This window comes from Squalius cephalus (genome assembly GCF_949319135.1).
Source record: "Squalius cephalus genome assembly, chromosome: 16".
Lineage (NCBI taxonomy): Eukaryota > Metazoa > Chordata > Actinopteri > Cypriniformes > Leuciscidae > Squalius > Squalius cephalus.
Window position 1 is genome coordinate 675,213 of NC_137137.1, and position 27,336 is coordinate 702,548.

At 43.4% G+C, this 27,336-nt stretch overlaps 1 protein-coding gene across 1 annotated transcript in view; it reads right to left on the reverse strand.

Annotated features, from left to right (window-relative positions):
- cep120 (centrosomal protein 120) overlaps window positions 1–27,336 on the reverse strand; it is a 43,035-nt gene that overhangs the window by 11,653 nt on the left and 4,046 nt on the right. The window contains exons 3-18 of the mRNA XM_079896369.1: window positions 26,234–26,348; window positions 25,211–25,346; window positions 23,956–24,104; window positions 23,224–23,421; window positions 22,714–22,938; window positions 21,808–22,126; window positions 19,883–20,054; window positions 18,523–18,672; window positions 17,960–18,142; window positions 11,708–11,801; window positions 11,341–11,472; window positions 10,933–11,022; window positions 9,113–9,205; window positions 8,808–8,969; window positions 3,486–3,608; window positions 3,246–3,344 (exon numbers count right to left, since the gene is read on the reverse strand). Of these exons, the coding sequence (XP_079752495.1) occupies window positions 3,246–3,344; window positions 3,486–3,608; window positions 8,808–8,969; window positions 9,113–9,205; window positions 10,933–11,022; window positions 11,341–11,472; window positions 11,708–11,801; window positions 17,960–18,142; window positions 18,523–18,672; window positions 19,883–20,054; window positions 21,808–22,126; window positions 22,714–22,938; window positions 23,224–23,421; window positions 23,956–24,104; window positions 25,211–25,346; window positions 26,234–26,348 (2,440 nt within the window). The remainder of the gene's footprint in view (window positions 1–3,245; window positions 3,345–3,485; window positions 3,609–8,807; window positions 8,970–9,112; window positions 9,206–10,932; window positions 11,023–11,340; window positions 11,473–11,707; window positions 11,802–17,959; window positions 18,143–18,522; window positions 18,673–19,882; window positions 20,055–21,807; window positions 22,127–22,713; window positions 22,939–23,223; window positions 23,422–23,955; window positions 24,105–25,210; window positions 25,347–26,233; window positions 26,349–27,336) is intronic.

Here is a 27,336-nt window from a genome sequence, read left to right on the forward strand (position 1 = left end):
AGAATAGGTTGAGTTAAGGCCCGATCGGCCAGCGCCACCTAGAGTTTCATGACAGAACTTACATGACTGTATTTATGGGCCTTAATGGGCCTTAATTCCTAAAATAATTGAGTATTTTTATAGGACTTTTTTTTCAATCAATGGTTTTAATCTCCCGTTTTAATGGGAAACATGAAATCTGTAGGTTGAACAGTTTTCCAGCAGCGCATCAATATAAAGCGTCTGTGAAAACTCTTGATTCTATTGATGATGTGTTTGAGGTAATCCCATCCAATCTGCAGTTTTCCTGATGCGTTACATCATAGTAAAACACTCGCTGCAGCGAGAAGTGAAAACACACACTCAGATGTGGCCTTGACTTACAGCCAAAACTATCCTGAAGATCTGAGTCTCCTTCGCTACCCGTGAAGCGTTCCCAGAGTTCTCATCGAGGTGTGTGTGTGTGTGTGTGATAAAGGCTGAGGATGGCTTGTGTAAACACACGCGTGACCAGTGAATGACCCGTCTCGACGCGACTCAAGAACAGTTTTCTGCAGAGACTCGTCCTGACGGGGAACATTCGGGACATTTCCCCAGAAACAGATCTGGACACTCATGTCTGATGAACACATGTGCTCTCTGTCGTCTCAAACATCTGCAACACACACTACGAAAAGTCGTAGTCTGGGGTCGGTAAGATTTTTAATGCTTTTAAAAGAAGTCTCTTCTGCTCACCAAGGCTGCATTTATTGGATTAAAAATACCCAAAAATATTTAAAAAATAAATAAAAAATTAAATTATTTGAAATTACTGTTTTCTATTTTAATATATTTTAAAATGTAATTTATTCCTGTGATCAAAGCTGAATGTTCAGCATCATTACTCCAGTCTTCAGTGTCACATGATCCTTCAGAAATCACTCTAATATGAGGATTTGATGATCAAGAAACATTTATGATTATTATCAATGTTGAAAACAGTTGTGTAAAAAATAAATAAATTCAGGATTATTTTATGAATAGAAAGTACAAAAAAAACAGCATTTATTTGCAATTGAATCTTTTGTAACATAATTTTCTTTACTGTAGATTTTGATCAATTTAATTCATTCATGATTAATAAAAGTATTGATTTCTTTTATTTCTTTCCCCCCAAAAATAAAAATTCTTACTGACCCCAAATTTATGAACGGTAGTGTTTAATGTTACAAAAGCTTTCGATTTTAGATAAATGTTGTTCTTTTGAACTATCTATTCATCAAAGAATCCTGAAATAAAAATGTAAAAACTGTTTTCAACACTGATAATGATCATAAATGTTTCTTGATCATCAAATCCTCATATTAGAGTGATTTCTGAAGGATCATGTGACACTGAAGACTGGAGTAATGATGCTGAACATTCAGCTTTGATCACAGGAATAAATTACACTTTACTATATATTCACATAGAAAACAGCTGATTTACATTATAATAATAATATTTCATATTTTTACTGTATTTTTGATCAAATAAACGCAGCTTTGGTGAGCAGAAGAGACTCTTTTAAAAACATTAAAACTCTTTTGACTGTTAGTGTACATGCACTGTTTCTAGTTACATGAGAATTATTTAAGTGAAAAACGACGCACTTAAACTCACCCATCGATCTTCCAACAAGCCAACTTGATATTCAGATGTTTAATGTTGAACATAATACAGGCCTGATTTATAGTTCAATATCATATTAGGTTATGGAGGCCTCTGAGAGCCATGAATCATCAGATGTTTTCTTTATATATATCTGGCACTGGAGAAGAAAGCGGAGGGAAAGCGCGGCTCAGACGCTCCAGCTGGTGTGTGTCTGTAACAGTTATTAGCAGGCTGATAACGCTTCTGTTTACACTGTACTGGTCCCGGACTGGGTTCACTGGTGATGTTTCACTGCGGCTCGTGACAGCTCACAGTTTCTCCAGGTTTTTTTTCCATGAGAACTGGCGTTCACGTCTGGTTTAGAGCAGTAAACCGGTCCATTATTCTTCTGAGCGCAGTCGAGACCCTGCAGGCTGACTGGATCCAGAGCTCAAACTCACGGCTATTTTTAGAGCCATTAAGATTTTTTACAATGTGACGTTATTTTCATGAGACCGAAGCACATTTACACCAGATTCTCACGACTGTCTCATTAATGGGAAAAACATATATTTAAATGCTAAAGAATGAATGTACTATTACACTCTTTGTTGTACTGGGTTTATGCTGATTTAAATATTTATTTTATAAGATTTAAAATACATTTATATTTAAAAATATATATATTTAAAGTATTTTAGTATAACTTGAATACAGTAAAAAAAAAAAAAAAAGAATATATATATATATATATATATATATATATATATATATATATTTTTTTTTTTTTAAGTATTACCTGAATGCAGTAAATAAATAATATATTTATAATATTTTAAAAATAATAAGTATTTTAGTATAACTTGAATTCTTTAAAAGTGTTTATTAATGTAGTATTTTATACATTTATTATTTTTTAAGTATTTTTAGAATAACTTGCATATAGTAAAAAAAGCATATATTTATAATATTTAAAACATATTTTTAAGTATTTTAGTATAACCTGAATACAGTAAAAATGTTTGAATATATTTGTATTTTTAAAAATATTTTTAAAGTATTTTTAGTATAACTTGAATACTTTAAATAAAAAAAAATACTACATTCGAGTTGTACTAAAAATAAATTTAAGTGTTTATATATTTATAATATTTGTAAAATTATTTGTAAGTATTTTTAGAATAACTTGAATAGTAAAAAATGTATATGTATAATATTTAAAAAAAATTAAGTATTTTAGTATAACTTGAATACAGTATTTTTTATTATACATTTATAATATTTTTTAAGTATTTTTAGTATAACTTGAATACAAAAAAATACAATTGTGAGAATCACAAACCAGTTACAAAGTAAAATCATCCAGACGCATTACAGTCATAAGAAGTAAACGTCTTTAATTGTCATGAAAATAATATCACAGTAGTAATAGTAATTTTCTTTATGCAAAATACGTATTTTTGGTGAGATATTGTCATGAGATTGGCCCAGTTTAATTAGTTTTTTCTTAATTATGCACAAAATAATCTGATCCCGTCTGAGTTTAAAACTAGTACGTCTGATAGCATTCATGTATTAATGACACCCGTGTCAAAACTACTAGAGTAACAGTACCATCATCATCATCATCATCAGTGTGTGTACAGGTGTGTTACCTGTTTAAATCTGGCCAGCTCCTTCAGGGCTCGTCCCCACTGCTGCTTATAGTGGAGTTTAGATTTAGTTGCCGATTCCAGTTTCCTCTCCAGTTCCACCTTAATAATAAAGACGTATGAGTAGGTTCCCAAAACAGCCTTTGTATATACACATATGAGGTGTGTTGATCATGTGTGTGTGTGTGTGTGTGTGTGTGTGTGTGTGTGTGTGTGTGTGTGTGTCAGTGTGGCGTCTCTGACCTTCTCGAGGGTCAACAGGTTGATCTCGGACTGCAAACGGACCTCGGGCCGAACGCTCTGCTGATCCCGGAACTGCTGGAACTCCTTCTCCAGATGCTTGTGTTTGTTCTCAGACTCTTGCATCTTTAAGAGTGGAAACAACATGATCATTGAGCAAAAGACAAATGGGAAAAAAGTGCAAAAGATTCTCACCCAAGTTAACCCTGTAAAGCTTGACATATAGTCCAAAAAGATCTATTTCTTAACCTTAATAAACATTAATTAAAAAAAATGTGTATCATATTTAATACATCAAGACATTACATTACATATTGTTTGATATAGTGAGAATATGGAGGAAAAAACATCTCCGTTATGTTCAGAAGAATAATATGCAAAAATATGCAATTTGGTGCAGATGCTGATATTTACATATATATATTCTAATGGCTTGTAATGAAAATCATTGAGATCTTTATAACAGCACAGCAGATACTTGCAGAAAATGCATATAAATATCAATATCTGCCAATAATATGTCTTTGTAAAATATTTAAATGCTTGATGATCAAAGCTCTGTTCTTTTAAAGTCCCCCTGTGGTGAAAATCCAGCTTTTAATGTTGTTTATGTGTCTATGTGGTGTGTTTAATCTGCTTTAAGACAAACCATGTGTAAGTTCATAAGTCGACAGCATTGCTGAGTATTTCCTCCTTAAAACTGCAGTGAACCAAAGACAGTCTCAAAAACACGCTTTGAAATCGCTGGTGTTTCTGACGTCACAAACTACCTTGTAACCAATCAGATCAACGTGTGATCGTCAACCAGTGGATCTCTGAGCTGAGTGAGTGAGTGGAGGCGGGGCTCATTTGCATATTCATAGAACCGCGCATACTAAATGAGGCGAGGGTGTCGAGTTACATTCAAGATGATTTACATTCATCAAGGAAAAAACATTTAAATGTGTCATTTCGGTGATCAAAGATGAGTTTTAATGGATAAAATTATTGATTACTTTTAAAACAATGTAATGCAATACAATGAGAGATAAACAAATAAACCTTCCTAAAAAGCGTGATTTTCTAAAAATGATGTCTGTTACTGTTTAATCAAGTAAAGTTGCTTATTTTGAAGTATTTTTAGAATAACTTGAATATAGTAAAAAGTATATACTTATAATATTTATAAGTACTTAAATACTTAAATAATAATATTTAAGTATTTTAGTATAACTTGAATATCTAAAATAATTTTTGCATATATTTTTTACATTTGTACAATTTTTAAAGTATTTTTAGTATAACTTGAATGTATTATTTTTTATTATACATGTATAATATGTATGTATAAGTATTTAATTTAATCTAAAAAATATAGATGTATAATAAAAAATACTTAATTTAAGTTGTACTAAAAAACTGAGTTAAAATATCACAAACAATATCAAAGTTATTCTTGCGTTTACTTGATATAATGAGGTCAGATCTGACACAAAGACTCGTGAAGCTCGAGCTGAAGGAGGACGTGTGTACAATTACACTAAAAGACTTTTACTGGATAAAAGAGTGTAAATGATCAATCACTGAGAGAAATGTGTGTATTAAATATAATACAGGAGCTTTAAAGGGTTCAGTCGTTAAATCTGATGAAATACTCAGACATGATTCACAGGCTCACTTCTCACATTCAGCTCTGAGGTGAAGCAACACCGTTAAACTGAGAGAAGTGCTGAGGGCCGCAGTGTGTGTGTGTGTGTGTGTGTGTGTGTGTGTGTGTGTGTGTGTGTGTGTGTGTGTGTGTGTGTGTGTGTGTGTGTGTGTGTGTGTGTAGCACGTCTCCGTCGAGCAGCGCATCCATCAGCTCGCGAGTGAGCGGCTACCGCTGAAACACTCCAGGAGTGTTAGACAGCGTCCAGTCCAACTAAAACCTTACAAGCGCTCTCCATTCCCGCTCCTCTCTGACAGGAAGCAGACGCTGCCAGATCTGACACTCCATGTTTGGTGTTCGCAAACGAGGAGATTGTGTCCAGAAAGAGGAGGATTCTGCCTGGATAAACCGGTTAGTGTGTGTCGACGCGGGACAAATGTATGTTTACACGTTCCTGACACCAGAGGGAAGGCGATATATACGCCGGAGCGCTCTCATCTTCTCTTTCGCATGTCAGAAACCTACTTTGCTTGATTTGTTAGCGCTGTGGCGGGCCAGATGTTTTCTGGGAAGAAATGAGACGGCAGGCTGAAGTATTTCAGCAGTGGGCTGTCCGAGAGCCGGAGACGCGAGATGCTCAATAGGAAACAGACGCTGGATCTCACCACAGAAAACTCAGCTTTGGTCTGGTGATTAATTACATCAGTGATAACGAGAACTCCTGGGAACATTCTACACGCAGAAAGATGCCAATAACAAACATTCACTATTATCTTATAAAACATACATATATACACACACACACACACACACACACACACACACACTACCAATCAAAAGTTTTGGATCGGAAAGATTTTTATTGTTTTTAAAAGAAGTCTCTTCTGTTCACCAAGGCTGCATTTATTTGATAAAAAAAAAAAAATATTGTTAAATATTATGACAATTTAAAATAACCATTTTCTATGTGAATATACAGTAAAGTGTAATTTATTCCTGTGATCAAAGCTGAATGTTCAGCATCATTACTCCAGTCTTCAGTGTCACATGATCCTTCAGAAATCACTCTAATATGAGGATTTGATGATCAAGAAACATTTATGATTATTATATCAATGCTGAAAACAGTTATTTACATTTTTACTTCAGGATTAGTTGATAAATAGAAAGTTTTTGAGCATCAAATCCGCATATTAGAATGATTTCTGATCACAAGAATGATCACAGGAATAGATTACATTTTAAAATAGAAAACAGTTATTTTAGTGGAGCGGCTAAGTGATATAATCGTTCAGTTTATGATACAAGCGTGAAAATTGGCATGAGCAGTCTCTGATGGTCACTAGACAAGAAAATTGTCTGAGCCACTTGAAATTTCAAGATGGCGGCCATTTTTCAAGATGGCCGACACCTTAGTGGAGCAGTTAAGTGATATAGTGGTTTATTTGGTGATACAAGCATGAAAATTGGCATGAGCAGTCTCTGTGGGTCACTTGACAAGAAAATTGTCAGAGCCACTTGAAATTTCAAGATGGCGGCCATTTTTCAAGATGGCCGACACCTTAGTGGAGCAGTTAAGTGATATAGTGGTTTATTTGGTGATACAAGCATGAAAATTGGCATGAGCAGTCTCCATGGGTCACTTGACAATAAGCCACCCACAGCTACTTGAAATTTCAAGATGGTGGCCATTTTTCAAGATGGCCACCACCTTAGTGGAGCAATTAGGCTCATGGCAATTTTCATGCTTGTATCACCAACTAAATGATTTCTTAAGCCCAATTGCTCCACTAAGGTGGTGGCCATCTTGAAATTTCAAGTAACTGTAGGTGGCTTATTGTCAAGTGACCCACAGAGACTGCTCATGCCAATTTTCATGCTTGTATCACCAAATAAACCACTATATCACTTAACTGCTCCACTAAGGTGTCGGCCATCTTAAAAAATGGCCGCCATCTTGAAATTTCAAGTGGCTCGGACAATTTTCTTGTCAAGTGACCCATGGAGACTGCTCATGCCAATTTTCATGCTTGTATCACCAAATAAACCACTATATCACTTAACTGCTCCACTAAGGTGTCGGCCATCTTGAAAAATGGCCGCCATCTTGAAATTTCAAGTGGCTCGGACAATTTTCTTGTCAAGTGACCCATGGAGACTGCTCATGCCAATTTTCATGCTTGTATCACCAAATAAACCACTATATCACTTAACTGGTCCACTAAGGTGTCGGCCATCTTGAAAAATGGCCGCCATCTTGAAATTTCAAGTGGCTCGGACAATTTTCTTGTCAAGTGACCCATGGAGACTGCTCATGCCAATTTTCACGCTTGTATCATAAACTGAACGATTCTGCCAAACATAAGCACTTAGCCGCTCCACTATTTTAAATTGTCAAAATATTTAACAATATTAGTTTCTTTTTTTTTATCAAATAAATGCATCCTTAGTGAGCAGAAGAGACTTCTTTTAAAAACCCAAATCCGATCCAAAACTTTAAATTAATGTGCGTCTTAAAAAAAAGGAATAAAGAAAGAAAAGACAATAGAGAAAAAAACACATAATTCAACAAAAACGCTGCAAAACATGATAATGAAACATGAGCAGATCTAAATGTGATGCTGCCATTTTCACATTTGATTTTGATCGTGAAGTCAGAATAGATTTAGTTGTAATTATGCAGGAGCATATTGTGTCACTTTTCCGCCTCAAGCCTCCAATATTTTCCGGCCCTTATGGCAACATATGAAAGTGCGTCTTCAAAAACTGATGAAATCCAGACTTTTAAAGAAACGCCGACACAGATCTCAGATCAGCACAAAACGTTCATATATTATTAGGGATGCGCCGATATGAAACATTTGTCCGATAATGGATAATTCTTTATATTTGAAAGCCGATAACCGATATATTGCCCGATAAATCCAAATCCAAATGTTTATATTATTTTTGAGAGTCTGATTACAAAAACAAAGTCTCACCATTTAAATCCATGTTCCAAACACACAATCATAATGTTCCCGATATGACACATGTTGCACTGAACTGTATTTTCCTTTTTTGAAGCGATTCCAATCATATTTCAAGCAATTCAAAATCATCATGGTGAACATAGTACTACTGTTATACAGTCACATGACCAGAACAATGAGTCACATGACCAGCACAATATCACTGGCTTTACTTCAGAAACCCAGAGACTCAGATGAGGAGAAAATCACGAGTCTATTTTATGATGCGAAATTATTGTAAACACAGTCAGTTATGGGTAACCTCATAAAAATATTTCCTTTTCCTTGAATCCCTCCCTTGTCTGGCTTATGCTACGCTAAGCAATGTCTAAACTGTATTTTGAGCTCTTCTTTCCTTCTATTCCTCATTGGTTTGTCGCTCTGGATAAAGGCGTCTGCTAGATGACTAAATGTAAACGTAACACGTCACTTCTCAGATATTACAAGACTGACAAACGCCGATCCGGCGTGTAAAGTTCAGGATCACACCTCTATATCACTAGATTACCAGTAAACCACTTCACTTAAGAATGGGTGGATTAGCGAGTGTTGACAGCAGCCAGTGATCCAGCAGGCGTGACCTCTTGACCTCACGACCCCAGGGGTCACCAGGCCCCTCCCAGCTCACGCTTCCAGAAGGGCAGAGATCATCTCACAGGTCGTGTCTGGTGTGTTTGCTGCGTTTACCTGCTGTCGCTGCCGGGTCAGCTGATCCTCGAGCTGCCTGACCTTTGACCTCTCCAGCTCCACCTGGTGGTCACAGTCCTCTCGCAGACGCCGGCTGCTGTCCTGAAGCTCTCGCATGCTGCGCTCGTGTTCAGATCGCATCTCGCGCTGGAGTCTCTGTGTCTAAACCAGCACAACCACAGTCAGACACCAGTCATCTGAAGCTAGCAGGCTAGCGTTTAGCAGAACACTGAAGCTAGCAGGCTAGCGTTTAGCAGAACACTGAAGCTAGCAGGCTAGCGTTTAGCAGAACACTGAAGCCTCACCTCGGCCTCAGCGTGAGCCAGCGCTCGCTCTCTCTTCTCCAGATCAGACAGTGTTCTCTGTAGCTGTTCCTCCAGAAGACTGTACTCCACTTCCTAGGAAACAACAGCTCATAAACCTCAGTGACACGAGACGGCTACAGATTCCCACAAATCATTTCATTCAGGTCATCATTTGCTCTCCGTCACGTTCTTCCAGTTAGTGGTCGGAAGATAAATCAGCAAAGCCGATATTTAGCATTTTTGTAATTATCGGCATCAAAAGCAGGACTTTTATTTTGACAGCACTGAGAACGCATTCTCCACCTTGTTCGTTTACTGCCTCTGATTTATGGAAGCTTGTTTTAACCATGAAGAAATACAATTAAAAAAGGGAATTGCAGTTTTTTTTCTCTTGCAATTACGAGTTTATATCCACAATTCCAACTTTCGACTTTATATCTCACAATTCTGACATTATATCTCACAATTCTGACTCTTTTCTCACAATTCTGACTTTTTTCTCACAATTCTGACTTTCTCACAATTCTGACGTTATATCTCATGATTCTGACTTTATATCTCACAATTCTGACATTATATCTCACAATTCTGACTTTTTTTCTCACAATTCTGACTTTTTTTCTCACAATTCTGACTTTTTTCTCACAATTCTGACTTTTTTCTCACAATTCTGACTTTTTTCTCACAATTCTGACTTTATATCTCACAATTCTGACTTTATATCTCACAATTCTGACTTTATATCTCACAATTCTGACTTTATATCTCACAATTCTGACTTTTTTCTCACAATTCTGATGTTATATCTCACAATTCTGACTTTATATCTCACAATTCTGACTTTATATCTCACAATTCTGACTTTTTTCTCACAATTCTGACTTTTTTCTCACAATTCTGACTTTATATCTCGCAATTCTGATGTTATATCTCACAATTCTGACTTTATATCTCACAATTCTGATGTTATATCTCACAATTCTGACTTTATATCTCACAATTCTAATTTTTTTCCTCACAATTCCGAGTTTCTCACAATCCTGAGTTTATCTCATAATTCACACTTGCCAGATTTGTGAGCAATTGCAAGAAAAGAAAAAAAGTCAGAACTTTAACTTTTAAAAAGTCGGAATTCCTTTTTTTATTTCATGGCAGAAACAAGCTTTCATAACGTTTTACAAATCTATCTAATAAATTATTAGACACAACGGTTAAACAAAGTAAACGGTATACAAAAAAAGTGTTTGCATTTCTATTATTAGTAGTAGAGAAATAATTACAGTGTTTGATAAGAACTGATAAGAATGTAAATGTGCTTTGGATAAAAGCGTCTGCCAAATGCATAAATGTAAATGTTTGCCTTTCTATCGTCAGCATTCAGCAAGTGTGCATGTATATTATTTTAAACAAGTCTTTGAAAATAAACATTTAATTCCACAAACCTTGGTGAATCCAGATTTGAAATTTTATGTAAAATAAAAATGCATTTCATTTCAGCAATTGTTATTTATGTGTTTTTACTATTTTTAAATTAAATAGCGATTTCTATTGGCCAATGATCGCAAAAAATGAGTATCAGTCGACCACTAATCCCAATCCCGTGGGACTCTGTATGATCAGATCACATGATGAGATCTTTCATGCTCTTCTACATCTGAACGACAGCAGACCGTGACCAGAGGATCATAACAGCAGATCAAACTACTACTGCACTACTGTGAGGAACAGAGCCATGCAACAAATCAGCCTGAACATTCCTCGTGTGATTTAACCCTTTATGCAGTCAGAGTGTGTGTGTGTGTGTGTGTGTGTGTGTGGACCTTCTTCTTGATGAGAGCCTCTCGTTGCTGATCTCTTCTTCTCCACTCCTCCGCCAGCGCCTGCATGTGACTCAACTCCTTCTGTTTCAGCTGAACACACACACACACACACACACACACACACACACGGTCAGAACTTTCATTTAAAAAAATAAATTAAAAAAATAAATTTCATGGCAGAAACAGGCTTCCATCATGTTTTACAAATCTATTTAATAAATTACTGTTAAACAGAGTAAAGTAGTAAAAGTTTACAAAGTAGTAAAGTTTACAAAGTAGTAAAGTAAAAGTAAAGTACTAAAAAATTCTGTATTATAAATTTTTAAGGCCAGACAAGTAACAGTAAAAGACTTTTGAACAGTAAAAGACTAAACATTTCAGTGTAACCAGAGACTGATGGACTGATACCTGATTATCAAACATGTCTTCCTGCATCTCCTTCCACATCTCCAGCTCCAGCGCTGCCTTGTACTCCAGGGTTTCTCGGGGTCGCGTGAGTGTTTCTGACCCACCCTGACCCTGAGGAGGAGCCACTGCTGCCTGCAAACAAACATTACCCATGATTCTCCTGTTCAAGCCGCATTCACATTCACAGACACTCCAGAAACTGTATAGCTTTCATGTAGCTCAAACAGTAGAGCGCTGGCGCTTGCAACACCAAGGTCATGGGTTCGATTCCCAAGGTGAGCAAGAACTGATAAGAATGTAAATGCAAGCTTTGGATAAAAGCATCTGCCAAATGCATAAATGTGAATGTAAACATCTGATACAGCACCTGTGAGGAGTCCGAGATGAGGATTTCTTGAGCTTTCACAAAACCCAGATCTTCAAGAACGCTCACATAACAGAGTTCAGCCAACTTCTCAGACCTGCGGACACAGAGCTCAGTTCAACCTGCAAATACTTCCTCTAAACCAGGTGTCACCAACCCTGCTCCTGGAGGGCTACAGTCCTGCAGATTTCAGCTCCAACCCCAATCAAACACACCTGGACCAGCTAATCAAGCTGTTCAGGGTTGCTTGATAATTACAGGCAGGTGTGTTGGAACAGGGTTGGACCTAAAGTCTGCAGGACAGTAGCCCTCCAGGAGCAGGGTTGGTGACACCTGCTCTAAACAGACTGATCAGACGAAAACAAGATCCAGATTTTAATGTTGTTTATGTGTCTATGTGGTGTGTTTAATCTGCTTTAAGTCAAACCATGTGTAAGTTCATAAGTCGACAGCATTGCTGAGTATTTCCTCCTTAAAACTGCAGTGAACCAAAGACAGTCTCAAAAACACGCTTTGAAATCGCTGGTGTTTCTGACGTCACAAACTACCTTGTAACCAATCAGATCAACGTGTGATCGTCAACCAGTGGATCTCTGAGCTGAGTGAGTGAGTGGAGGCGGGCCTCATTTGCATATTCATAGAACCACGCATACTAAATGAGGCAAGGGTGTCGAGTTACATTAAAGATATTTTAAGCCATAAAGAATTTTTCATTTTGGTCATTGTGATGTCATTTTGGTGATCAAAGATGAGTTTGAAGGGATAACATTATTGACTACAGGGATTAAACAGATAGTTCGCCCCAAAAACGATCATTCTGTCATCATTTATTCACCCTCATGTCACTCCAAACCTGTATGACTTTCTTTCTGCTAAACACAAAAGAAGATCCTCAGTAGAATGCATCAGTGTTTTTCTCCATACACTGAAACGGGGTCTAATGTTCTCTGGCTCCCAACATTCAACAAAACGTCGTCTTTTGTGCTGTGAAAAAGAAGAAATGTTGACAGAATGTGCATTTTTGGGTGAACCGTCCCTTTAAGAGAAACACACCCTCACTTAGAGATTTCACAGTGTGTGTTTGGAGGCCGCCATCTAGAGGTGAGACCTGTGCGCTGCGGGGATTGAGCCGAGACATGATCCAACAACTGCACATAGTCCTGTAAACTCTTATTAATCGCACACTGATATACTAAAGGTGGATATACAAGTATGTTTAACTTTATCTGCATGCATAAAGTACAAACAACCTTAGCTCTGTACTCAAAGCATTCATGAATTACAACTATTAAAGGGTTAGTTCACACAAACATGAAAATTCTGTCGGAACAACATGAGGGTTTGTAATTACTAGGTGAACTAACCCTTTAAGGTTAAAGTGTGTGTCTGAGGACAGGGCCTGAGAGTAAGTGTGTGTCTGAGGACGGGGCCCGAGAAGAAGCGTGTGTCTGAGGACGGGGCCTGAGAGTAAGTGTGTGTCTGAGGACGGGGCCCGAGAGTAAGCGTGTGTCTGAGGACGGGGCCCGAGAGTAAGCGTGTGACTGAGGACGGGGCCCGAGAGTAAGCGTGTGTCTTGAGGACGGGGCTCGAGAGTAAGCGTGTGTCTGAGGACGGGGCCTGAGAGTAAGTGTGTGACTGAGGACGGGGCCTGAGAGTAAGCGTGTGACTGAGGACGGGGCCTGAGAGGAAGCGTGTGATTGAGGACGGGGCCCGAGAGTAAGCGTGTGACTGAGGACGGGGCCCGAGAGTAAGCGTGTGAGTAAGGACGGGGCCCGAGAGTAAGCGTGTGATTGAGGACGGGGCCCGAGAGTAAGCGTGTGATTGAGGACGGGGCCCGAGAGTAAGCGTGTGACTGAGGACGGGGCCCGAGAGTAAGCGTGTGACTGAGGACGGGGCCCGAGAGTAAGCGTGTGACTGAGGACGGGGCCCGAGAGTAAGCGTGTGATTGAGGACGGGGCCCGAGAGTAAGCGTGTGACTGAGGACGGGGCCCGAGAGTAAGCGTGTGACTGAGGACGGGGCCCGAGAGTAAGCGTGTGACTGAGGACGGGGCCCGAGAGGAAGCGTGTGACTGAGGACGGGGCCCGAGAGGAAGCGTGTGACTGAGGACGGGGCCCGAGAGTAAGCGTGTGACTGAGGACGGGGCCCGAGAGTAAGCGTGTGACTGAGGACGGGGCCCGAGAGTAAGCGTGTGAGTAAGGACGGGGCCCGAGAGTAAGCGTGTGACTGAGGACGGGGCCCGAGAGTAAGCGTGTGACTGAGGACGGGGCCCGAGAGGAAGCGTGTGACTGAGGACGGGGCCCGAGAGGAAGCGTGTGACTGAGGACGGGGCCCGAGAGGAAGCGTGTGACTGAGGACGGGGCCCGAGAGGAAGCGTGTGACTGAGGACGGGGCCCGAGAGGAAGCGTGTGACTGAGGACGGGGCCCGAGAGGAAGCGTGTGACTGAGGACGGGGCCCGAGAGGAAGCGTGTGACTGAGGACGGGGCCCGAGAGGAAGCGTGTGACTGAGGACGGGGCCCGAGAGGAAGCGTGTGACTGAGGACGGGGCCCGAGAGTAAGCGTGTGACTGAGGACGGGGCCCGAGAGTAAGCGTGTGACTGAGGACGGGGCCCGAGAGTAAGCGTGTGACTGAGGACGGGGCCCGAGAGTAAGCGTGTGATTGAGGACGGGGCCCGAGAGTAAGCGTGTGACTGAGGACGGGGCCCGAGAGGAAGCGTGTGACTGAGGACGGGGCCCGAGAGGAAGCGTGTGACTGAGGACGGGGCCCGAGAGGAAGCGTGTGACTGAGGACGGGGCCCGAGAGTAAGCGTGTGAGTAAGGACGGGGCCCGAGAGTAAGCGTGTGACTGAGGACGGGGCCCGAGAGTAAGCGTGTGATTGAGGACGGGGCCCGAGAGTAAGCGTGTGTCTGAGGACGGGGCCCGAGAGTAAGCGTGTGATTGAGGACAGGGCCTGAGAGTAAGCGTGTGATTGAGGACGGGGCCCGAGAGTAAGCGTGTGTCTGAGGACGGGGCCCGAGAGTAAGCGTGTGATTGAGGACAGGGCCCGAGAGTAAGCGTGTGATTGAGGACGGGGCCCGAGAGTAAGCGTGTGACTGAGGACGGGGCCCGAGAGTAAGCGTGTGATTGAGGACGGGGCCCGAGAGTAAGCGTGTGATTGAGGACGGGGCCCGAGAGTAAGCGTGTGACTGAGGACGGGGCCCGAGAGTAAGCGTGTGATTGAGGACGGGGCCCGAGAGTAAGCGTGTGACTGAGGACGGGGCCCGAGAGTAAGCGTGTGTCTGAGGACGGGGCCCGAGAGTAAGCGTGTGACTGAGGACGGGGCCCGAGAGTAAGCGTGTGTCTGAGGACGGGGCCCGAGAGTAAGCGTGTGACTGAGGACAGGGCCTGAGAGTAAGCGTGTGATTGAGGACGGGGCCCGAGAGTAAGCGTGTGACTGAGGACGGGGCCCGAGAGTAAGCGTGTGACTGAGGACAGGGCCTGAGAGGAAGCGTGTGAGTAAGGACGGGGCCCGAGAGTAAGCGTGTGACTGAGGACAGGGCCTGAGAGGAAGCGTGTGAGTAAGGACGGGGCCCGAGAGTAAGCGTGTGAGTAAGGACGGGGCCTGAGAGTAAGCGTGTGATTGAGGACGGGGCCCGAGAGTAAGCGTGTGATTGAGGACGGGGCCTGAGAGTAAGCGTGTGACTGAGGACGGGGCCTGAGAGGAAGCGTGTGATTGAGGACGGGGCCCGAGAGTAAGCGTGTGACTGAGGACGGGGCCCGAGAGTAAGCGTGTGATTGAGGACGGGGCCCGAGAGTAAGCGTGTGACTGAGGACAGGGCCTGAGAGGAAGCGTGTGAGTAAGGACGGGGCCCGAGAGTAAAGCGTGTGATTGAGGACGGGGCCTGAGAGTAAGCGTGTGACTGAGGACGGGGCCCGAGAGTAAGCGTGTGACTGAGGACGGGGCCCGAGAGTAAGCGTGTGACTGAGGACAGGGCCTGAGAGGAAGCGTGTGAGTAAGGACGGGGCCCGAGAGTAAGCGTGTGACTGAGGACAGGGCCTGAGAGTAAGCGTGTGACTGAGGACGGGGCCCGAGAGTAAGCGTGTGACTGAGGACAGGGCCTGAGAGGAAGCGTGTGAGTAAGGACGGGGCCCGAGAGTAAGCGTGTGAGTAAGGACGGGGCCTGAGAGTAAGCGTGTGATTGAGGACGGGGCCCGAGAGTAAGCGTGTGATTGAGGATGGGGCCTGAGAGTAAGCGTGTGATTGAGGACGGGGCCCGAGAGTAAGCGTGTGATTGAGGACGGGGCCTGAGAGTAAGCGTGTGACTGAGGACGGGGCCTGAGAGGAAGCGTGTGATTGAGGACGGGGCCCGAGAGTAAGCGTGTGACTGAGGACGGGGCCCGAGAGTAAGCGTGTGATTGAGGACGGGGCCCGAGAGTAAGCGTGTGACTGAGGACGGGGCCCGAGAGTAAAGCGTGTGATTGAGGACGGGGCCTGAGAGTAAGCGTGTGACTGAGGACGGGGCCCGAGAGTAAGCGTGTGACTGAGGACGGGGCCCGAGAGGAAGCGTGTGACTGAGGACGGGGCCCGAGAGGAAGCGTGTGATTGAGGACGGGGCCCGAGAGTAAGCGTGTGACTGAGGACGGGGCCCGAGAGGAAGCGTGTGATTGAGGACGGGGCCTGAGAGTAAGCGTGTGACTGAGGACGGGGCCTGAGAGTAAGCGTGTGACTGAGGACGGGGCCCGAGAGTAAGCGTGTGATTGAGGACAGGGCCTGAGAGTAAGCGTGTGATTGAGGACGGGGCCTGAGAGTAAGCGTGTGACTGAGGACGGGGCCTGAGAGTAAGCGTGTGACTGAGGACGGGGCCTGAGAGTAAGCGTGTGACTGAGGACGGGGCCCGAGAGTAAGCGTGTGACTGAAGACGGGGCCCGAGAGGAAGCGTGTGATTGAGGACGGGGCCTGAGAGTAAGCGTGTGACTGAGGACGGGGCCTGAGAGTAAGCGTGTGACTGAGGACGGGGCCTGAGAGTAAGCGTGTGACTGAGGACGGGGCCTGAGAGTAAGCGTGTGACTGAGGACGGGGCCCGAGAGGAAGCGTGTGATTGAGGACGGGGCCTGAGAGTAAGCGTGTGACTGAGGACGGGGCCTGAGAGTAAGCGTGTGACTGAGGACGGGGCCTGAGAGTAAGCGTGTGACTGAGGACGGGGCCCGAGAGTAAGCGTGTGATTGAGGACAGGGCCTGAGAGTAAGCGTGTGATTGAGGACGGGGCCTGAGAGTAAGCGTGTGACTGAGGACGGGGCCTGAGAGTAAGCGTGTGACTGAGGACGGGGCCTGAGAGTAAGCGTGTGACTGAGGACGGGGCCTGAGAGTAAGCGTGTGACTGAAGACGGGGCCTGAGAGTAAGCGTGTGATTGAGGACGGGGCCAGAGAGTAAGCGTGTGACTGAGGACGGGGCCCGAGAGGAAGCGTGTGACTGAGGACGGGGCCCGAGAGGAAGCGTGTGATTGAGGACGGGGCCCGAGAGTAAGCGTGTGACTGAGGACGGGGCCCGAGAGGAAGCGTGTGATTGAGGACGGGGCCCGAGAGTAAGCGTGTGACTGAGGACGGGGCCTGAGAGTAAGCGTGTGACTGAGGACGGGGCCCGAGAGTAAGCGTGTGATTGAGGACGGGGCCTGAGAGTAAGCGTGTGATTGAGGACGGGGCCTGAGAGTAAGCGTGTGACTGAGGACGGGGCCTGAGAGTAAGCGTGTGACTGAGGACGGGGCCTGAGAGTAAGCGTGTGACTGAGGACGGGGCCTGAGAGTAAGCGTGTGACTGAAGACGGGGCCTGAGAGTAAGCGTGTGATTGAGGACGGGGCCAGAGAGTAAGCGTGTGACTGAGGACGGGGCCCGAGAGTAAGCGTGTGACTGAGGACGGGGCCTGAGAGTAAGCGTGTGATTGAGGACGGGGCCTGAGAGTAAGCGTGTGATTGAGGACGGGGCCTGAGAGTAAGCGTGTGATTGAGGACGGGGCCCGAGAGGAAGCGTGTGATTGAGGACGGGGCCCGAGAGGAAGCGTGTGACTGAGGACGGGGCCTGAGAGTAAGCGTGTGTCTTGAGGACGGGGCTCGAGAGTAAGCGTGTGTCTGAGGACGGGGCCTGAGAGTAAGCGTGTGACTGAGGACGGGGCCCGAGAGTAAGCGTGTGATTGAGGACGGGGCCCGAGAGGAAGCGTGTGATTGAGGACGGGGCCCGAGAGGAAGCGTGTGACTGAGGACGGGGCCTGAGAGTACACGAACCCGTGGGCTTTAATGATGGGAATCCTCTCAGTCCAGCTCTGTCTCCAGCGCTGCCGGCCCGACGGGTCCAGGAACCGTGTTTTCTCTGAGCTGAGGAGACGAGACAGATGAATACTGACAGAACCCAGCAGAACATCAGGAGAACTGGGCTCTCTGTGCCACATCTCCACCAGCAGAGGAACCCTGAACACACACAACAACAACCGATCAACAAGTGTTTTGTGTTTTCATCAGCCTGGCGCTGCATTGCACCGAATGTGTGATAGAGCCCTCAGTGTGTGTGATAGAGTCTGTGTGTGTGTGTGTGTGTGTGTGTGTGTGTGTGTGTGTGTGTGTGTGTGTGTGTGTGTGTGTGATAGAGTCTGTGTGTGTGTGTGTGTGTGTGTGTGTGTGTGTGTGTGTGTGTGTGATAGAGTCTGTGTGTGTGTGTGTGTGATAGAGCCTGTGTGTGTGTGTGTGTGTGTGTGTGTGTGTGTGTGTGTGTGTGTGTGTGTGTGTGTGTGTGTGAAAGAGTCTGTGTGTGACTTCAGACGCACTGCCAGCCGGAGAGCATGTGATCTCACCTGAGGAACGTGTCCTGAAGCTGATTGGGCAGAGCGGCGAAGTCAAAGGCACAGAAGGACTGTGGGAGAAACACCTCTGTGTTCTTCTTCACCTCCACCGCTGGACTCGTCATGATGGGAGACGCACTGCCGAAGAACTGGTACGCGTATCTGCAACCAGAGGAACCCAGTCACGACCCGAGTGACAACACTCCAGAAGAGTCCGCTCACACTCCCAGAGTCACCTGGGTTACAGCGGCTTTTACAGCCATTGGCTTTTGTTTTGCTTAGTTGTGGACATTTAAAGGGGTGGTTCGGGATTTTTGACATCGGACCTCATTTTTAAGTCAGCCTGTTTGTTATTCATCAGTGGAGAATTTTTTTTTTTTTAATTATCCAGTCCTTATATTTGGATAGTTAGCCGATGCTAGGCTAGCGCGAGTCAACGGTAGATGCGTTAGCCTGCCATTAAAAACCGTTTTACCCACTCCACAGTGCACCAAACGCAAATCAATTATAACACTAGACTATCGATGCAAATGTCCGTTGAGAGAATAATGTTAGAAATCAAACTTACCTTTCATCTCAATGATCCCAAAGGAACTAGTTTCTCAGCAGCTGCGGAATTTTACTTTGCTCCGGTTAGTAATGCGGCAAAAAGTAAACAGAACAGAAGCGCACTACAGTGTGTGTAGTACATGTGTGTACCGGCTCACTCGGTTGCCTAGGTAATCAATATCACTCCGCTGCTGCTGTAGACAAGGCTTATGATTACAGGGAACAAATTATAACTAATGCAATGTGATGAAAGGTAAGTTTGATTTCTAACATTATTCTCTCAACGGACATTTGCATCGATAGTCTAGTGTTATAATTGATTTGCGTTTGGTGCACTGTGGAGTGGGTAAAACGGTTTTTAATGGCTGGCTAACATCTACCATTGACTCGCGCTAGCCTAGCATCAGCTAACTATCCAAATATAAGGACTGGATAATTTAAAAAAAAAAATGTCTCCACTGATGAATAACAACCAGGCTGACTTAAAAATGAGGTCCGATGTCAAAAATCCCGAACCACCCCTTTAATGTAATCTTCCACAATATTATTGATCTCCTGCACTGACAGCATTATATGAGAACTGAACTGAGCTGACGATGACATCACGGTTCTCTCCAGAGCGGATATATATATATAAATGAACTAAATTAATAACTTCTTTACAACAGAAATGAAGCATCACTGAACTTCCTTAAGCTGGACTGAGACGCTATTCTCTTCTGGAAACAAACTTTACTGCATTATTCTCCTGTAATCTCAGTAAAGCTGCTGTGAAACTCTGTGTTGTGAAAGCGCTGTATAAATAAAGGACACTTGAGCCGACCTGAGGACGCAGTTGACCGGGAAGCTGGTCCTGAGATCCCGAACGCTGCGCAGGTCCAGAGAGAAGCAGAAGTGATGAGCCGACGCCGGGATCGAGATCTTGGGAGCAGAAACAGACACTGAAGAATCATCGGCTTCACCCGGAGAAACACGAGCAGGAACATCTGAAAACACTGAACACAGATGATGATGACACGGTGTTATGATGATGCTGTATGATCACACTGATGACACACACACACACACACACACACACACACACACGGGAGTAAACAAACTACAAATGTCTTTGGAACATAAGACATATTACACTTTTCTAAATGTCATAATCATTTGTTAACAAACATGTATTCATTACTTCAATGAGCTCATCGTTTCTGCATTAAATTATTACATTGTTTAAATTAATACATTTTTAGCTAACTCTGATTTGTATATGTACATTTCTGAAATGCATAACTTATACAGTTTCCTCTGATATCAGATCACTGTAAACTGTAATGTGCATTTTCTGTAAAGCTGCTTTGAAACGATGTGTGTTGTGAAAAGCGCTGTACAAATAAACGTGAATTGAACTGTGTGTTACGCTGAGTTCAATCCTGCGCTGCTATTGCATCTACAGCGCCATGGCAGAAGAAATGAGATTTATTTATAATCATATTTAAAAAGGATGAGTATTTTTCTCGTTTTCCAGCACAAATATCTAAATGTTCTTAAATCAAAATTGTCTTTTTTCTTGGTAAAATGTATCAAAATTAAGCTAATCTATGCTTAAAACAGGACAAAATATCATCAAAAGGGTTCAAAATCTGTTTATTTTTCTGACTCCATTGGCAGATATCTGTTCTTGTTTTAAGCACAAACTCAATTCAGACTCAGTATATCTGACGTCTCCAGTAAATGTATCTTGTTTAAGGATGTTTAGATATTTGTGCTGGAACACAAGACAGAAACACTGAGGAAGAAGCTCATGTTTTGCAGTGCAGTGAACTGATGTAAAGACCAAAATAAAGCATCTTTCAATGCATATGCACTAAAATTGGTTGATGATATATATTAATACATATGAATTAGATGTCATTCGATTATGGGTTCTGCTATGAGGCCGATTTACACTGGGACTCTTATTTTGAAACGCCTCTGCTTTGATACTTACAGCTGCTCATTTAAACAGGGAGATCAAACACGCACTCATAACTTATTACAATATACAGCCCATAAAATAAACATTGTCATAATTCATTACCAGTAGATGGTCTGCTCTGAAACCATGAGCCTGTAGAACACGCAACAGGATTCGATGACCTTAAATTTGATTAAAATTAACTTCCGCGGAAATTTTTTTTTGTAGGAATTAGTGTATAGTTGAAATAGCTGAAACTGTGGTGTAAATTAATGCTATTTCAAAATATATGTGCGCAGTGTGCGTGACGTCACTCGTAGTGTTTCTGAAGCCCAAAGTGGGCGGAGCCGGCCGTCGCCATCTTGTTAGCGCGTCACTAGCGGATAAACGTAAATGTGCAGCGAGGCGGATTATCTGAGGTGACGTGACGCTAACAGACAGCAGACAAACGGCTAGTAGTGACATCAGCGGCAATCCACCTGTCAATCAAGTAGCCACGCCCTTAATTATGCAGAACTTTAAGGCTTAATATCATTTAAACGGATGAGTTATAAAAACATTCATCCCCCTCTCAGTCGTCATGAAGGGCAAAATTAGCTTTATAGACCAAAACCACTTTTTGCACCAGACTGTAAACATGTGTTTTTCTGCTGTAAAGTTGTGCATTTTAACACAGGGGTTTATGGGATTGAGTCTCTTCTGCAGCCGGCCTCTAGTGGCCAGTGGATGAACTGCAGTTTAACTCTCTTCAGTGTTGGACTCGAGAGAGAGACCGGAAGGTTGCGCTTGGTGTGAAAACTTGCCATGTGTTGTGGGCGGGGCCTGTCTGTCATGATCTGTGGGCGGATCCTGTCTGTCATGATCTGTGGGCGGAGCCTGTCTGTCATGTGTTGTGGGCGGAGCCTGTCTGACATCACTGGTCAGACTCTCGGCCTCGCTCTCCGAGTGCTCAGGAGAAGCAGCCGGAGACAGAAGAGGCTGGTCATGTGACTTCCTGTCGGGTGACTTCCTGTCGGGTGACGGGCTCATCGGGACTCTGTGCTCCTCTGAGGGACGTTCACGACGGCCGGCTGGCACAGGGCCTTTCTTCACTGGAGTTTTAGGTCCGTTTTCAATGTCTAACTGTTTAAAAAAAGATCTGTTAAAACACTGAAAGAATAAGATGGTTATAGTTATCTACAGTCAAACCAAAAATTATTTTTACACCAGATATAATTTGTGATATTGTTCCACTAGTGTGATCAGGACACTATAGTTCATTTATGTAAGTGAGGAGAGCAAAATAAAGTAAACTGTGACATATTATACCCAGATATTCTTCATCCAGAGACTACCAGTGACACTGATTCAGACACTTTGAGCTGATCATGTTTTGCTGAAGTGTGTTTTCTTTAATTGCTAATGCTCTTTTTACACACAGACTGAACACAATGAAGCATTGCTTGGTGATTGGTTGAGCTAAACTGGTATTATCTAATTGTGTAGTTAAATTTAACAGCTGACAGATATTCAACATAATTCATGTGTGAGACAGTCTAACAGAAGGACGGACAAAACCAGTCAAATATCAACTGAGTTCTGCTCATATTTATTACCATTCTCTAAACTATAGCGAATAAACTGATAATGTGAGAAATGTTGAAGACGTCTGAATAAATGTGTGTTTGACTGTATAATAACCGTGCACATGATGCGTCTCGTCTGATCACCTGATGACTGATATCCTCGGCTCTCAGTGTCACCGAGACGCCCACCGTGGGCTGGAGGTCCGGCGGGACCGGCTTCAGGTCCGGTTTGACTCGGTTCGGGGGCTGAAGGATGAAGGCGCCCTCTATAGTGGCCGAATGCTTGGTCAGATCAGTGCCGCTCTTCATTAAACCGGCCAGACTCACGTCAGTGCTGCCGAGAGACTGGTTTCCACAGCAGAGATGGATCTGATGGATTCATCACTATTAGTCACGTCACATTTATTTATATAGGCTTTATAGGATTTATTAATAAGACTTCAAGACAGAAACAGCCATTATAAAGCTTGGAAGAGCCAGGACATTTTTTTTATATAACTCAGACTGTCTGACAGAAGAAAGTCATATACACCTAGGATGAGTTCAGGGAGAGTAAATCATGGGCTAATGTTCATTTTTGGGTGAACTATCCCTTTAAAACTTTAAAACTTCAGACTGAACTCGGGCCCTGGTCTACACGATGGTAATGTTCACCTGGAGACACGGCTGCTGGCTGAGGAAGAGGCGAAGGACTCGCTCGCTGCTGCGGATGCGTACGGACGCGCGCTCCGGCTCGAAGTTTGGACTGATGAGGTTCTGGAACGGTTCGCTGGTGACGTCGTTCCCCAGTAGAGTGTAGTAGAAGAAGAACTCGGACCCCTCAACGGACAGCTTCGTCGAGCTGGTGATCAACTGAAAAACAGAAAATATGTCATATTATGTTAAGCTTTGTTTTCAGGCTCTACTAGAACAGGTTCTCCTGCTGTAATGTTGATTATTCTCCTCATATTCTCCATTGTTGCGGCTCCTCTCTTCCCAGTCTGTCAGTAACGCTCTGTTTACTTCCTGTCTCTATGAAGCCCCTCCTTCTGAAAGCACACTGTGCTCTGATTGGTCGGCTGGAGAAGTGTGTTGTGATTGGTCGAGCGCTTCGAGTGTGTTTGTGAAATGTCCCGCCCCTAATTACCATAACCGCCAGTTTAACACACTACTAACTAACTCCACCAGGCCCCGCCCCTTTATTCTGCGCATGAATTATTATAATGAGGAATATTGTGACGTGTTCGTTCCCGGAAGAAACTCAAGACTAATGGAGGCGTTTCAGGAGTTCAGGAACACTGACACTGATATAGAGAAGAGCTGGAGCTTCTTCATGATCAAACAGCAACACTACACACTAAACACAGATGAGGAAAGCAGAACAGATCCAGTAATGAGATTCAGTACCTGCTCCAGTTTAGTAGCAAACGCGACCGTTACCGACAGCACAAACATGTCAGCGCAGAGATCTTCAGGTCCGATCTGGTGAAAAGCCTCTTCCTCGTTCAGAACCGCAGTGAGTTTGGCAGCTTCGAGAGGAAACAGCGCTGGAGAACCTGCGGGGCCGAGAGTTCACAGGGACATCAGCAACAAAGCGCTCGCTAGAGCCGACCGGAACCAGAATGTGTGTGTATGATTCCACCAAATCAAATGTGGATCCGTGCACACTCTAAAGGCTAATATTACCCACAACCCACTGCACTTTGGAGGAACTACAAACACGAGTAAAACGTGTTAAAAAACTACAAAACATGGCGGATGTGCGCGACCGACAGTGAAAGTTTTAGTTAAAGGGTTGAGTGACTAATCAAAGTTTAACCTGATAGAAAAACATTTATTTAAAGTTATCCGTGTTATATTTCATCTGCAATAACAATGTAATAAAGATCCGTTTGGCCATTAACTTTTAAAAGCATCATTATGCATTAATATGAGGAGAGTCTCCGCATGAAAGACCCGCGACTGCAGATCATCGAGCTTCTGCTTTTCTCTACGATACGGACGGAAATGTGGAGGATTTTATCTTTGACAAGATGATTGACAGGTCAGTTTACTCTGACAGAGAGCAACCGTTAAACACGCAATTGTATGCCGTGATAGTGTGTCCCAAAGCTTGTCTGCTCTTCTGACACACACTCAAAGGTATGCACTTTTTAATGCCATACATTTATATATATGTGACCCTGGACCACAAAACCAGTCACATGGGTCAATTTTTTGAAATTGAGATTTATACATCATCTGAAAAGCTGAATAAATAAGCTTTCCATTGATGTATGGGTTGTTAGAATAGGACAATATTTGAAAATCTGCAAAAAAATCGAAATATTGAGAAAATCACCTTTAAAGTCCATTTATGTTGGCGATTGTGCTGCATTCACTCACAGAAATATTTTTTTTTCTATATTTACGGTAGGAAATTTACTCAATATCTTCATGGATCATGATCTTTACTTAATATCCTAATGATTTTTGCCATAAAAGAAAAATCTATAATTTTGACCCATACAATGTATTGTCACATATGCAAGTGATTTACTACATTGAAGAGGGTTGGTAGGACATGAAGCTTTGCAGCCCATCAACAGAAGCAGAGAACATGAGGAAACTGGGAAGGAAAGAAGACGTGAAACCAGGAAGATTAGCCGTGTACGTGCAGTACCTGCTCTCGGCGGAGCTTTCTTTGCCTTGAACGGCTCCGCGGTCGGCTTCGTGTCGTTCTCTAAGATCACACTGATCAGGAGGGCAGGCTTGAGTTTTGTGTATTTGCTGCTGAGCAGAGGATGCCATTTAGGAGCCTGAAGAACACACACACGACTTACAAATACAGACCAAACTACTGAGAAGGACAACCTTACGTGACACGTACACTGAAAGAGTCTCTTCTGCTCACCAAAGCTAGAATCTTTTGCAACATTATAAACGTCTTTACTGTCACTTTTGATCAATTTAACGTGTCCTTGAATAAATAAAAGTATTAATTTATTAAAAAAAAACTTTTACTGATCCCAAACTTTTGAACTTTAGTGTATCTTATATTAAATCCCAGCGAACACGGGATGTTCTCAGAACGTTCTGTCAAGATTCTCTCAAAGTTATGAACAAACTAGTGACGTCGATAGAATATTTGCTTAAAGGTCTTTAATTAATGTTCTCTAAACTTTAGCACAAAAACATTATTTATACATTTGCTGCTCAAGAAACATTTATGATTATTATTTAAATTTGTTGCTTAAAATTTTTGTAGAAACCAAACCAGGATACACTACTGTTCAAAAGTTTGAGAAAATTTATATTCATCAAACACACATGAAATTGACCAAAAGTGACAGAATAGACATTTATAATGTTACAAAAGATTCTATTTAAAATAAACGCTGTACTTTGAACTTGCCATTCATCAAATAATCCTGAGAAATAAAAATCTATCACAGTTTCCACAAAAATATGAACACTGAAAATAATCATAAATGTTTCTTGATCATCAGATCCTCATATTAGAGTGATTTCTGAAGGATCATGTGACACTGAAGACTGGAGTAATGATGCTGAAAATTCAGCTTTGATCACAGGAATAAATTACACTTTACAATATATTCACATAGTGATAATAATATGTCACTGTTTTTCACATTTAAAGTTCTTAACGATTCCAGAGTTGAAAGACCAGCGTGCGGTTTCTGACCTGCTTGATGTCCTGCACGGATCTGAGGTCGAGGACGATGTATCCCACACTCTCTCTGGCACCCGAGCTGGAGTCCACGGCGTAACACTGCAGTTTGATGGGTGTCCTCTGGAGCCTGTGGGAAGCAGACAGAAGCGTGTTTCCTTTAGCCTTTACATTAAAAACACTAAACTAGACTAAAGACTAAAGACTAAACTTCTAAAGACTAAACTGGGAAGGGTCATAGCACTTACATATTGGTGTCCTATTGTTAGTTTCACTGCTTCTATTGTTCTCCTCATTTTTAAGTCGCTTTGGATAAAAGCGTCTGCTAAATGATTAAATGTAATTGTAAATTGCACAAATTGAAATTGCGGATTGAAAATATGCCCAATGGAAACACGTCAATTTCGCAAAAACTCCCATGTATCGCAAAAAAGTGGTGCAGAAACACACACCTGCGCTGGTGCAGATACACACACCTGTGCTGGTGCAGATACACACACCTGCGCTGGTGCAGATACACACACCTGCGCTGGTGCAGATACACACACCTGCGCTGGTGCAGATACACACACCTGCGCTGGTGCAGATACACACACCTGCGCTGGTGCAGAAACACACACCTGCGCTGGTGCAGAAACACACACCTGCGCTGGTGCAGATACACACACCTGCGCTGGTGCAGATACACACACCTGCGCTGGTGCAGAAACACACACCTGCGCTGGTGCAGAAACACACACCTGCGCTGGTGCAGATACACACACCTGCGCTGGTGCAGATACACACACCTGCGCTGGTGCAGATACACACACCTGCGCTGGTGCAGAAACACACACCTGCGCTGGTGCAGATACACACACCTGCGCTGGTGCAGATACACACACCTGCGCTGGTGCAGGTACACACACCTGCGCTGGTGCAGAAACACACACCTGCGCTGGTGCAGATACACACACCTGCGCTGGTGCAGAAACACACACCTGCGCTGGTGCAGATACACACACCTGCGCTGGTGCAGATACACACACCTGCGCTGGTGCAGAAACACACACACCTGCGCTGGTGCAGAAACACACACACCTGCGCTGGTGCAGATACACACACCTGCGCTGGTGCAG